Raw genomic sequence first — 12,145 nt, 5'->3', positions numbered from 1 at the left:
ATGAAAATAAGACCAGTTTGTATCAATTGTAGTAACAAGCGCAACAGTATTGGCTCAAAGACAGCAGTCAAACGACAGCACATACGGTATGTCTTTGAGGTTTGGGAGAATGTTTAAAAAACTACAAGTCCCTAAAACTTCCCTGTCTCCACTAGTTTGTCGTCCCAACATTTGATTGGACAAAGTCTGTAAAGCTTGTCATGATTGGTTTAGAGTCATCAAGTTTGTGTGTCCAGCTGGTAGGTGCGGGCTGGCTAACCGGCTAGCTGTCCTTGCTGCATTTGCTTGTTTTCTTGGGGCTAAACATAAAGGATACGGGCGTGCCACGCCGTTAACCCCGACTCCTCTGATAACCGCAATGCCGGTTCACTCACGGGAGAAAAAAGAAAGCAACCACGAAGAAATGGACGTGGATTTTCCAGAGCAAGACGGTAGCAGCACAGACGAGGAGGACACCGTTAGCTCGTCCGTGTCTGAAGATGGAGACAGCTCGGGTAGGAGAAAAAGGCCTAATTAATGAGACACATATGTGATAGACACGGGTTTGACGGAATATGTGGTTTCAAGTCCAAATCGGGGTGGATGTATTGTATGGAGTTGGTATGGGGCTTAGTGAGAAAAGTAGTGGACATGAAGTAATGTGACACCTGTGATGTCTTCATGTGAGCAGAAATGGACGATGAGGACTGCGAGAGGCGGAGGATGGAGTGCCTGGATGAGATGACCACACTAGAGAAACAATTCACTGACTTGAAGGAGCAGTAAGTTCTCAATTCTGTTAGAAGACGGCCTTCAGCTGCTGCTGTCAAAAGTTCTGCGCTTAAAGTCTCCGGGATGCTTGTCATCGCCTCAGGTTATTTTGATTAATCTCCCAAAGACACATAATGGACAGTATGACGCTCCGTGAAACCGAGCATGCATTGAAATCTCACTGATGGGTCTGCATTAGTGTCCCCCCCTGAGTTGTTGAACCCTTAAAAGTGGTGGTCAGCCATAGATGTAAACTTGAAATCCCAGAAAAAAAATCATGGATGTGACCTAAACCTTGGGCTTAAAATAGTTTGTGTATGTTTTTTTTTTCATTTATAAGAACATATAGAAGAATATGTCGGTTTGGGCCCAGTTATTAATGTGCTTGACCTCCATGTTTTCCGCCTTTGAGGTTGTATAAGGAGCGTCTCAGCCAGGTGGACATCAAGCTGCAGGAGGTGATGGCCGGCTGTGCCCAAGAGTACCTGGAACCCCTGGCCAACCTGCAGGAGAACATGCAGATAAGGACCAAAGTGGCCGGTGAGTGGAATTATTATGCCTCGTCGTTGTTGTTATTATTTTTTAATTTTCTTTCGGGACTTGTACCTCTGGAACAGTCTCACCAGAAAGGATCGTTGTTTTTGTTTGCAGGGATCTACAGGGAGCTGTGCCTGGAGTCAGTGAAGAACAAATACGAGTGTGAAATCCAAGCTGCCTGCCAACACTGGGAGGTGAGAGGCGTGTTCTACGTCAATCCGCACATTTTTCAAACTGTGGAACTGGACAGAGAGGAAAAACAAAAATGTTGGACTTTTGTCACGATATGTGCAACCTGAAGGGAGTGAATTCAATCTGAAAGGGTGCGCGATGAGGCCAGACGAACGACTTGGAGAAGTTCGTTGAGACTGAAGTTGGAATTTTCAATGTCACAAAGGTCCTTAAACCTGGCTTAAATCATTGGAATAAATCATCTAAAAGATGTATTAAAGGTCGACGTCTGACATTGTGACAAAGTCAAAATAGCGACGATGAATGAATGTGTGATTTTTGTACCACGTGGAGTGGATCAGTGCACCACGTTTAGATGTTCGTCAAACTTTGGCGTTTCCATCACCGAATCGGACCACGTTTGAACTCTGCGTTGAACTTTCCAGTTGCGGTGATTCTCAGCTAAAGGAATACGTTGCTATTCGCACCTGTGGAGCCTGACAATGTGGCAGCAATGATGCTTCGCAGTTTACAGCAACGGAACAGGTCAGATTGTGCGCCATGTTGCCATGGCGACCGTGCATTCAGTCGGTGGTGCAGAATTGGCCATGACGGTTTATTTAAAAACTATGCACAGGACCACTTTTCCCTTTTTCGTTACCGGCCCTTAACTTCAACACAGAGCTTAGATGGGACAGGCTTATCATCGATATCTGGCAGAATGCGGCGACAGTCCAGTCTTTCTCGCCAGAATCAGGAGTATCCCAGTCAGTTTAGCATCGTGGCTGTTCTTTGCACTCTCTACTTTAGCTGCCAGGATACACTGGACACGTGACAGCTTCAAGGTAGCCATCTCGTCTCTCACCTCTCTCCAGAATCTTTGTATTTTTACACATCGTTTTCCTATCCTGTCCCACTTAGCCAACAGGTCAGTTTTTTAGTGCTGATTTCAGATCTAAGGCATCTTAAATATCTGTAAAAATTGGCTTTGATTTGCTCAGTGACTTCTGTATTATTACAGGACAGCGTCAGAGCTAAATGCACTTCTTATCAAGTTAAAAGTCAAGCCATTTGACGCAAAGAAATCCCAGATTTGCAGAACCGACTGCGTTACACACCCCTCTGATCCGACTCGTCACATTTGTGATGAGGATTTTTGGTCCGTACTGACCTACATGTCTTCTCTGTCCTGCAGAGTGAGAAGCTGCTGCTGTTTGACACTGTGCAGAGTGAGCTGGAGGAGAAGATAAGAAGGCTGGAGGAGGACAGACACAGTATTGATATTACCTCAGGTACCAAGCAAACGACTGACCTCAAACTTCTTTCATTTCATGGATTTTCCCATTAGAAATAAAAAATCATCAGTTTTGCCTGACAGTGATTGATGAATATTAATCAGTTCCTTTCAATCCAGAGGTTGAGTAAATCTTTCGTTAATGTACTAACGCACAGCAGTATTCGGTCAGTGCAAAAAACAATGATGGAGATTTAATCCAGAATATATTGATTGATTTTCAGCATCTCAAGTTTGCACATATTATCAAAGTAAATATTCTACTGAAGGAAGTGACAGAGAAGCTCGGTTTTCCCCTCGCTGTGATCCGTTTGCTTTGCTTTGCAGAGTTGTGGAATGATGGATTACACGCACGGAAAAACAAGAAAAAAGACCCATTTTGTCCTGTCAAGAAGAAGAAGCCTGTTGTTGTTTCTGATATCCTTTCCCACTGGCCTGGCCTGGCCTTGTTCTTTCCACTGTCAGCTCCTCAGTGACGAGCCGTTCATTCAGATGTTTCCTGTGTCTCGACTCGTTTGTTTTTCCTTAACCTTTGTCTTACGGCCTTATATTGTTTACATGCTGCAAGATCTGGATATTCTTGAAGACTGGACTGCAATAAGAAAGGTATTTTTCTCTGAAAGCACACAAAAAAAGAGTATCCTGCATCTTAGTTGTGATTTGACCTTTGATGTCGTGTGTGTTTGTGTGTGTGTGTGTGTGTGTGTGTGTGTCCCAAACAGGCGATGGCATCTCTGGGGCCGCACCGGGTGAAGGTCGATGGTAAGAGTTTCTCCTCAGTCAATATCTGGCAGAATGCGGCGATCGAAACCCACTTAGGCAGAAAGGCTTCATTCAATACCTTTCTGCTAGAAGCACCGAAGATCATAGCTTAAAAAGACTGCATTTCCTCCTTTTTTAATCCTTTTTTTTTGTCTTATTCGCTCCCTCCAGTCCCGGCAGTGAAGCCTGACAGACATCACCACGTGGCACGTTCCGAGGACGGACGACTATTTTATGACAACCAGTGGTACTGCAGGGGTCAGGCAATCTGTATCAACCGCAAGGATGAGTTCCCAACGAGGTGTGTGTGTGTGTGGGGTGAGGTTAAGTAAGAGTTTCATCACATATCACATAAGTGATGTGTTAAGATAAAGCAAGTCAACTGGGATGATTGTCTCAGTCTTCAAATCTCAGTTTATCTGCAGCAGTCTGACAGCTATCAGCATCGTGAGAACAACCAAAGCACAAAGTGTAAATGTGTGTTTGAGGTGTTATCCCATGAGTACAGTGCTCTGCACCAAAGGAGAAACGCAAGGCCAAACGCAGCTTTAGGGACACTCGGAGCACAGGTGCATCGAGGTCACTCTGGGTAGGCCAGTAAGAAATGTGCTCGGACAGTTTCACTGTCAGATTGGGACAAAAGTGTCCTCACTCAGTCACAAAGTGTTATTATACGCCCTCGTCCACCACTCCTGAAACGGGTGATTTAAAGACTGGACTCATTCACAGGCTCCTAGTGTAGGTGTAACGATGTGCTTGTTTGAATTTCTTTACAATAATTTACATGGCTTCATCCCCTCTTGTCACTGTCTCAACTGCTCAGTTGTAGCTGCTGTCTCTTCAAGGCTCCCCTCTGGAAAGCTTCAGTCTGCTCTGATTGACAACAGATGGGCTCAAAATGACACTTTGAAGAAGTTGCTCATGTTTTGCTCGAGGCAAACCCAACTAGTGACGAGGCATGAATCATGCAAATGTATGAGGTTAAATCAGGACTCCAAAGAGGTGTTTCAACCGGTCCAGAAGCATCTGTGGGAGAGAGTGACATTATTTGCTGTGGACTTCGGTCTTTGTAGCTTTAGACTTTAGCTTTTGTATCGTTAATTTAGTTCTTATTAGTGCTATAAATGTACCAGAAAGAGTGGAAAAGAGTGCATCCACTCACTACACTGGATAGTGACCATAGTTCAACCGGGGATATGAGTGGAAGTCTGCCAAATGCATAACAGAACAGGGGTCGGGAATCCGTGGCTACGGAGCCACATGCGGCTCTTTCAGCTCCCTGTGGTCTAGGAAAATGAATAATAATTTTAAAAAAATTCTAAATGTCAAGATAAAGGTGATCTTGTAACATTAAAGCGTGTTTCATTTCATTTTTGTTGCTCGAAATATGCGTCACACCCGCCGGCAGACGATTTCTAAAGCTTTGTCGACCCCCGGCAGGTGGATAAATCCAAGAAAGTTTCAGAAGAAAATGCAACGTTTAACACTGAGTGGGCGGATTAATTTGCTTTCACTGCTGATGAGACCAGCTTACCAGTCTGCTTTATATGTGGTGAGAAATTGTAAAACAACAAAAAGTCAAACGTTGCGAGACATTTCCAGAATAAACACACTTTATTCTTTGCTGAAAATTGGATTTTCTGCAGGTGGATAATTTAAGTTGGGCTCTTTATTTCATGAATACGAGCAGGACTCAGATAGACATTGAGTATTTTATTTGAAAGTAATCTTCAACCCATCGTCTTCTTTTTTTCAGAGTTCAAAGTGTTTGTCTTCTCTGTAGCAGTTAATTGATTTCATAAATGCAACAAACTATAGTTCTTTTATACGTAGCATAAAAGTAAAAAAAAACATATATGCAGTGGTATCTGCATTTTAGATAGTAGTCAAAAGGGTTTTGTGTCTCCCGGTGTTTTCTTTTCTGTGGGAAACGGGTCCAAACGGCTCTTTGTGTGGTTAAGGCTGCCCACTGGTATAGAACCACACACTGTAGGAGAAAATGGACATGATAAAGGTGTGCCTTTAGTCACAACACTAGTGAGACCCATTGGGCATCAGCTCCAGCAGACTTCCATTAAAAAGTCTTTTAAATGCCAAGTCAGTGAGTTTTGTCCCTGAAGTCACAACGGTGTCGTCAGCTAGAAGGTTCCTTCCAAAAAGAAGGTCTTTCTGTAAACTCTGTTTTTCCACCAAAGTGGATCCAGCGCCGGTTTGACTTCAAACCAGTTCTTTCTGTTTTGACTGTCGAAACTCTGGCTCCTGCCCCGAAAAACAGGCCCCACGACAGCATTAAGCTCTTTGCTGGTCCAGAACACAGAACCGCTGGTGCCAGGGGTTTGGGGATTACGGAGATTACCAAATCAAATGTGACCGCCATGTTTAAAATTCAGCGACTTTTGTGAATGCACCACACAGCGGCATTCACAATCAGAGTTTCTAAACTCCGTCGTAATATCACCGGCGGGCGCTGTTGGATCCCGCTCCAAACAGCGTGTATTAATCTTATTTGCAGCATTAAGACTTGTCTGCGTTTGGAAACACCGGGTCAGCGTAGAGACTAAGACATCGGTTTGCAGTGAAACAAACAAAAAAAGATTTGATGCTGGTCAGATGTTCAGAGCACTGTTAATGCTAGAAGGTTAGCAGCTATCTGGCTGTGGAAAATCAAACCAATTCTTAGCTCATTCTTTATAGAACCAGCGCTGAACGAGCTCGAGAAGCAGTTGCAGACTTTTTGTCCAACAGACTTTCAGGGATCAATCTTCAGCTCCTCCTTCTTGTTTCAAATCTGGTCACTTCTCAAACTAATGGGTGACGCCACGGCAGCTCCGTCCAACATTAAAAAGCTTTATAATGTTTGTAGAAGGCCAAAGTAATGGCTGCTCATTTAAAAGTAGTAATGGCCCACAGTCACTGGTTTAATAGCCTACAGGAATAATGTTTTATTACATTGTGTCTCTAAAAACACGTTTGCCTAGTCTCGGTTGTTTAATCAGCAAACAAATATCCCAGTATGCAGTTTGTATGAGGCGCTTTTCCATTGTTTATTCCATTGCATCACCCGGTCATATCTGGAAACTCAATTGCACCTCAGCAAGTGTTCCCGTGTCAATTTTCACATGCAAATGCAGAGTGGTGGAAGCTGACGGCTCGGGTGGGGGGGTACTGCGGTGACTCCTGCGCGCGGCGGTGCAGCGCCGGCCGCTCAGTTTTGTGCTAACGCGTCTGTTTGTGTTTGTCCGGCAGTGCCATCATCACCACCATCAACAACGACGAGGTGTGGTTCAAACGACTGGATGGTACCAAGTCAAAGCTGTACATCTCCCAGCTGCAGAAAGGCAAATACACTATCAAACACTCATAAAGAAAACGAACGGAAAGCAAGAACAAAAAACACTCAAACACACACACACACACATCTCTGCTGTTTCCTCTTGTCTCCTTTTCCATGTATTATCCCTCAACACACGCCGTCTGAACCCAGACAAATATAAACTGAACCCTGGCGTATGAGGAGACTGTCCCCTCTGTACATATGTATAAGTGCGTTGATATTCTCAACATAGTCACAAAGTGTCATTTTCTCTGGAGCGGAGATCCTTGTAAAGTGCTGCTTTAAAAATGAAATTTTTAAAATAAGGGGGTAAAAACCGGAGCAGAAGCAAACTGTGAAACGCAGAGCTCAGTCGCGTGCCTTTTCTGAGATGAGACGATGCCTCGGCTGGTTGTTGGGGGGGGGGGGGGGGGGGGTGCAACAATAAGTCTTGAACTATCAACGCAGTGAAGCCTTACTTCCGTACTGGGTTAGAACCAGGGAGGACTGAAGCGGGTCATTGAGCGCGTGAATGTGCAGCGCCTGGTCCAGGTGCCGCGCGCCAGCAGTGTGTCCGATACGCCTCCTCAGGCGCTTCGGCCAAACTTGAATTTCGTGCTCGTGAAGAGAGCCTGTTGAATCTGTAATGGGATCCCCAGGGACCTCAGAACAACTTGGTTAAAACGTGTCAATAAGGAGAGAGAATTATCAGTTTTGAGTCATATTGTGAGCAAAAATTAGATCAAACTCGATGAACACCCAAAGGTTTTGATGAAATCTACTTTGGGAGCCGTTATGCTAAAAGATCTCTCGATGTTTTAGTGTTTTTATTTAGTTTTTTTTTGTCCAGCACTACACTTCTGAGTTAAAACGAAGGCCTGCACTAATAAGTAAAACATACGTTTGAATCTATATTTTAAGCATAGAGTAACGGAAGCTGCCCTGTACATAGAGACTTTGGTGTGTTTTGTGATCCTCCCTTTTTAAATCTCCTGTCACGTTTCCATTGGTGTGAAGGTGCCTGGACTCAGCAGGCGTTTCGGATGTGACTTTAGATTGGTCAGCATTTGGAGTGTGAAAGAAAGGAAAAAAGAAAACCTCCTCAGGTTTGGCCTGCTTTCTTTTTTTATGTTTTTAATGTTAGGGTGAACTCACGAAAGCCTCAAATTTGTAAAGACGAGTGCCAATTTTTTTTCAACTTTTGAATACAGCGCAGTAATGCTGTGCTGCTCATTGTCCCCCGATCTTTTCTTCCCTAATGTGCTTCCTGTTCTTCTTCTTTGCTTAAAGTAAAACTGTTCCTCAATACTGATGTAATTAGAATTTAAGAAAAAAAAAAAAAAAGGAATAAATTTTTCTATGTACGTCCGTCCAGTGAACCTGTCTGTGTAAATGACATTTGAGTGAGTGGGGCGGGGGAGGGGGGTGTCTTGCATTGCGTTGTATTTACCAAGCTTTATATATTTCTGGCCTTGTACACATACAAAGTGTCGCCTGCCAACAGTATTGTAAAGAGAGGTGTCTGCGACGTATATCATGATGAAAAGCCTGTATGTGAAGCCGTGTGTGGCTTCTGCTGGAGAAAAACCTGTGACAGAAACTCCTGTTTGTCATTTCTACTTTGTTTTTTATCTTGTTAAAACATCATGTTTCCTTTTACACACAGTTGAAAAAATAAAAACCTGACATTGTGCCAATGCATGTGCAAGTGGTGAAAGATTTTGTATCATTTATATTTCTGGTCATTTCTTGAAGTGGTCTTCAGGAATAGTTCTCCGGGCTTCTTGAAGGAAGGACATTCCAGAACTCTTCTCTGGATGTTGGGTTAGGGCTGCCTTTTGTTCCGTTCTCTGTCAAGATGACCCCACACTGCTTCAATCCCTCCATAAGACCTGTGGCCACAGATTGTCCAAAACACAAAAATCTTCATAAAGCCTGGAGAACTATTGCTCAAGACCACTTTAGAAGATTATAATAAAATCTTAATCTTTGGAAGTAAATATAAGGAAATAAGACTTTTCTGAGTGTTTTATAAGGATCAGCCTCAACATTAAAACTCCTGACACATGGTGGCACGGAACATCTTGTATCAATACAATGTTCTGCTTCAACATGTTGGGTCCTGTCGTTCATGTGGATGCGACTGACATGTACAGTGATGGCAGGACAACACGCTGCACAAACTGCTCAGGAACGGATGGAGGAACTAGACAAAGAGCCCGAGGCTTTGACCTAGCCTCCAAAGTCTCTAGATCCCAATCCAATTTAACATCTGCAGGACGCACTGGAAAGAGCCCAATCCTCTGAGGCACCATCCCACAACCTACAGGACCTAACAGATCTGCCGTCGACTTCACGCTGCCAGACGCCACAAGACACCCCAGAGGTCCTGTGTCCATGACCCAACGGGTCACAGCTGTTTTGGTGGTATGAGGGGCAGTCTAAAAATAGAAATCGGGTGGTTTTAATGTTGTGGCTGAGTCATCATCAAACTCTGTTCTCTGTTCAGTGTTCAGGAGAATCCTCAACATGAGTGACTGCTTCTGTACTTTGAAAAACTTTGTTTGCATTTTTATGAAAAAAGGCTTTCATGCGCTAACAAATTCATACACTGCTCAGCTTGTGTCAAGATATAAGCCCTTTTTTTCTTGAACTTGATAGTTTTGGATTAAAAAAAAAAAGGAAAAAGAACATCTCTAACATCCTATTGGATTTGGCCTGGCATGCACAAAATGCTCAGATACAATCTTATATAATACTTCAGTGAACAAAGGGAGGAAGTCTGCGTCAGTACCCAACCCGTAGTCACCCCCGGGGTGAGTTAAACCCTGGTTGCCCTTCTCTGTGTCCCAAAAAAATGTGGCTTATTTGGAAGACAAAATGCTGAGCTTGTCCTGTTGGATAAGGGCTCTTTTGGTGTGCTGTGCTGTTCAACCTCTCAGTCACTCATTTCTGCCAGAAGGCCACTCACTAGATTAACACTACATTCTGCCATTGATTCAGGATCTACGCTGATGTACCATTCCCCCCCCCCCCTCCCGCCGCACGGCCCATCTGCCTGCTCATGGATTTGTGTAGATGCCTCACGTGGCAACACAGCAACTTTTGGTTGATTTGATTGAAGCATTGATCAGACATGGCAGCATCATCTGAAATTCAAAGGAATCCATTGGAAGGGTAATTGGTTGAAATTCCCCACCTGAAAGAGCTGTATAATCAAACTCAATTATTTCTATGTCCGTGACTTGGTTGTACTATGAATGTCATGACGTCATAAAGAAAAAGAAAGAAGTAGAGAATATGCTTGAAATGCATCTCTTCAAACAACTTGACGCTGCCTCTTTGGTTCTTTGCATTGCAATGCCTGTCCTCCTGCCAGAAGGTGTCAGTAGAGCTATGTGGCAGAGAGGAAGCAGCCGCTGCACTGGATGGCTGGATGGGAGGAGGGGGGGTTGGTTTGTTAATCTGGGGCACCCTGCTGCTGAAGCCTTCCAGCTGATGAGAGAGAGGAGGGATGAAAGCACAGTTTTGATCACAGCTCGCTGGCCACATTTGCTGCTGCGACAGGGAGAAAAGGAGGAAAATCCCCATCGCCGCGTCAAAGGCAGAAGCAGGGACAAGCGAGCATCCTGTCCCTCTGTAGGCCATTCACCATCACTCTGGAGCTTTCCTCGACTCTGCTTTGTACTTTCCTGTCAGTGTGCACATAAGCATGTACGAATATGTTCAGGAATGATAATTACATGGTTACTCCTCTGGAATAACAGCAACGGGAGAGGGGGGTTTCTTGTTTTGAGTCTGGTTGTGTCTGTGTTTGTTGAATCAGCTCCTGCTGGGGTTCTGGATGGTTCTGGGGTGCTGCTACAGTGGGAAGACTGGTCCTGTCCGGATGTGAGAGCCTAGCCATCTTCAGCCCATCCATACTTAATGAGTAACCAGAACTGTAGGGTCATTGGGGCGTGTTTACTGCAACACTGGGGCTAATTAGACCGTGAAAGTGTCACAGTGTGCTAAATTACTTATATTCCTCCCGCTTTGTGTGATGCATGCGCGCATGGATCGTTGTGTGTCTTCAGGAACGTGAGACCCTGCATTTGCATCGCTTTGTGCATGCATGCATGTGCTGTGTGCGAGGACTGTGCGTGGGCATGGACCTTTGATGCTGATTGCCTAAGAGAATGTTAAATGCACACATTCATAAGTTACCATCAAAGGGATGAGGCAAGCTGCCTGTCATCAGTGTTGATGTTAAGATAGAGAGAGGATTCAAATGTGCTGCAGCATGCAAGCAGGACTCTAGTGTCACCAGATGAACCTGATGTCACCTCTGTAAGGGTGTCAGTGCCCTAGAATTCCCCATCAGCACTCCGGGTAGAGTCGTTTCTTCGTGCTATGCAGTCTGAAATCTTATTGCTGCCTCTTTAAAAAGAGGTACGATGTCTAACTCAAGGGATGAGACGCAGTAGTGTCGACACACAACAGACAATTTAGCAAAGAACCGACTTTATGTTGTGTCTTTGAGCAGCCTGTTGCAAAGACACATAGTTTTTTGTTCCCGTTTCTTTAGTTGCAACTACCAAAAAATGCAATTTGACAGATATGTCATAGTTTTTTTCCACCAACAACATGAGTCACAAAGAGATATTAGCTTAAAACTAGTACATTAAAAACAATACTGTCCTTAATAGACAAAAGAAGTGGTAGGACAAGAAAAATGTCAGATAACTTGTATCTGAAAGTGATGCTCTTAAGATAGAGAGGAAAAAAGCTAGCCAAGACCTGACTCTGGACCTGAGAGATCCATCGGAACCTTTGGTTGATCCACCTACACTGAAGCCTCATTAGAAAAGGTCTCCATGGAAGGGTGGCTGTCAAGAAGCCATTCTTTCCGAAGGGAAGCAGGGAGAAAAGGCTGAGCTATGCCAAATGACACAAAAAGTGGACCGAAAATCAGTGGCAACAGGTCTTGTGGAGGGATGAATCCTCCCCAGAGCCCAGACATCAACATTACTGAAGCAGTGTGGGATCATCTGACAGAGAACGGAACAAAAGGCAGCCAACATCCAGAGAAGAGCTTTGAAATGTATTTCAAGAAGCCTGGAGAACTATTCCTGAAGACTACTTAAAGAAACGACAGAAAACTTGTCTAAGAGGGTTCAGACTGTGCTGAAGAATAAAGGTGCTCATATCAAACATTAACTTTGAAGAATTGTACAAACTCCGTTTCTGCCTACTGTATTTCCATTTAGGCTTGCACATGGATGTGTTTGACGGTTGTGGGCCACACCACCCATACTGACCTAATGCTTGGGTGAGTG

The 12,145-nt window shown here is 44.2% G+C and overlaps 1 protein-coding gene across 1 annotated transcript; it reads left to right on the top strand.

Moving 5' to 3' along the window:
• The first annotated feature begins 218 nt into the window (after positions 1–218).
• On the top strand, positions 219–6,966 carry LOC140267355 (breast cancer metastasis-suppressor 1-like protein-A). Its single transcript, XM_072362605.1, has 10 exons — positions 219–494; positions 671–761; positions 1,163–1,290; positions 1,402–1,481; positions 2,654–2,750; positions 3,080–3,169; positions 3,294–3,358; positions 3,475–3,514; positions 3,686–3,815; positions 6,761–6,966. The coding sequence occupies exons 1-10, from the start codon at positions 359–361 to the stop codon at positions 6,876–6,878; spliced, it is 975 nt and encodes a 324-aa protein (XP_072218706.1). The 5' UTR covers positions 219–358; the 3' UTR covers positions 6,879–6,966.
• The last annotated feature ends 5,179 nt before the right edge of the window (positions 6,967–12,145 follow it).

The sequence above is a fragment of the Leuresthes tenuis genome, unplaced genomic scaffold (genome assembly GCF_036924035.1).
Source record: "Leuresthes tenuis unplaced genomic scaffold, fLeuTen1.0.hap1 SCAF_13, whole genome shotgun sequence".
NCBI lineage: Eukaryota > Metazoa > Chordata > Actinopteri > Atheriniformes > Atherinopsidae > Leuresthes > Leuresthes tenuis.
The sequence above is the reverse complement of the archived record's forward strand: the minus strand, read 5'-3'. Positions and strand labels throughout refer to the sequence as shown.

What these genes read in the sequence shown, in the direction of transcription:
- LOC140267355 (XM_072362605.1), top strand. Translation starts at nt 359, where the DNA reads ATGCCGGTTCACTCACGGGAGAAAAAAGAAAGCAACCACGAAGAAATG. An exon ending in TGAAGATGGAGACAGCTCGG is followed by an intron (nt 495 to 670) that starts GTAGGAGAAAAA and finishes TCATGTGAGCAG; the next exon opens with AAATGGACGATGAGGACTGC. An exon ending in GATAAGGACCAAAGTGGCCG is followed by an intron (nt 1,291 to 1,401) that starts GTGAGTGGAATT and finishes TTTTGTTTGCAG; the next exon opens with GGATCTACAGGGAGCTGTGC.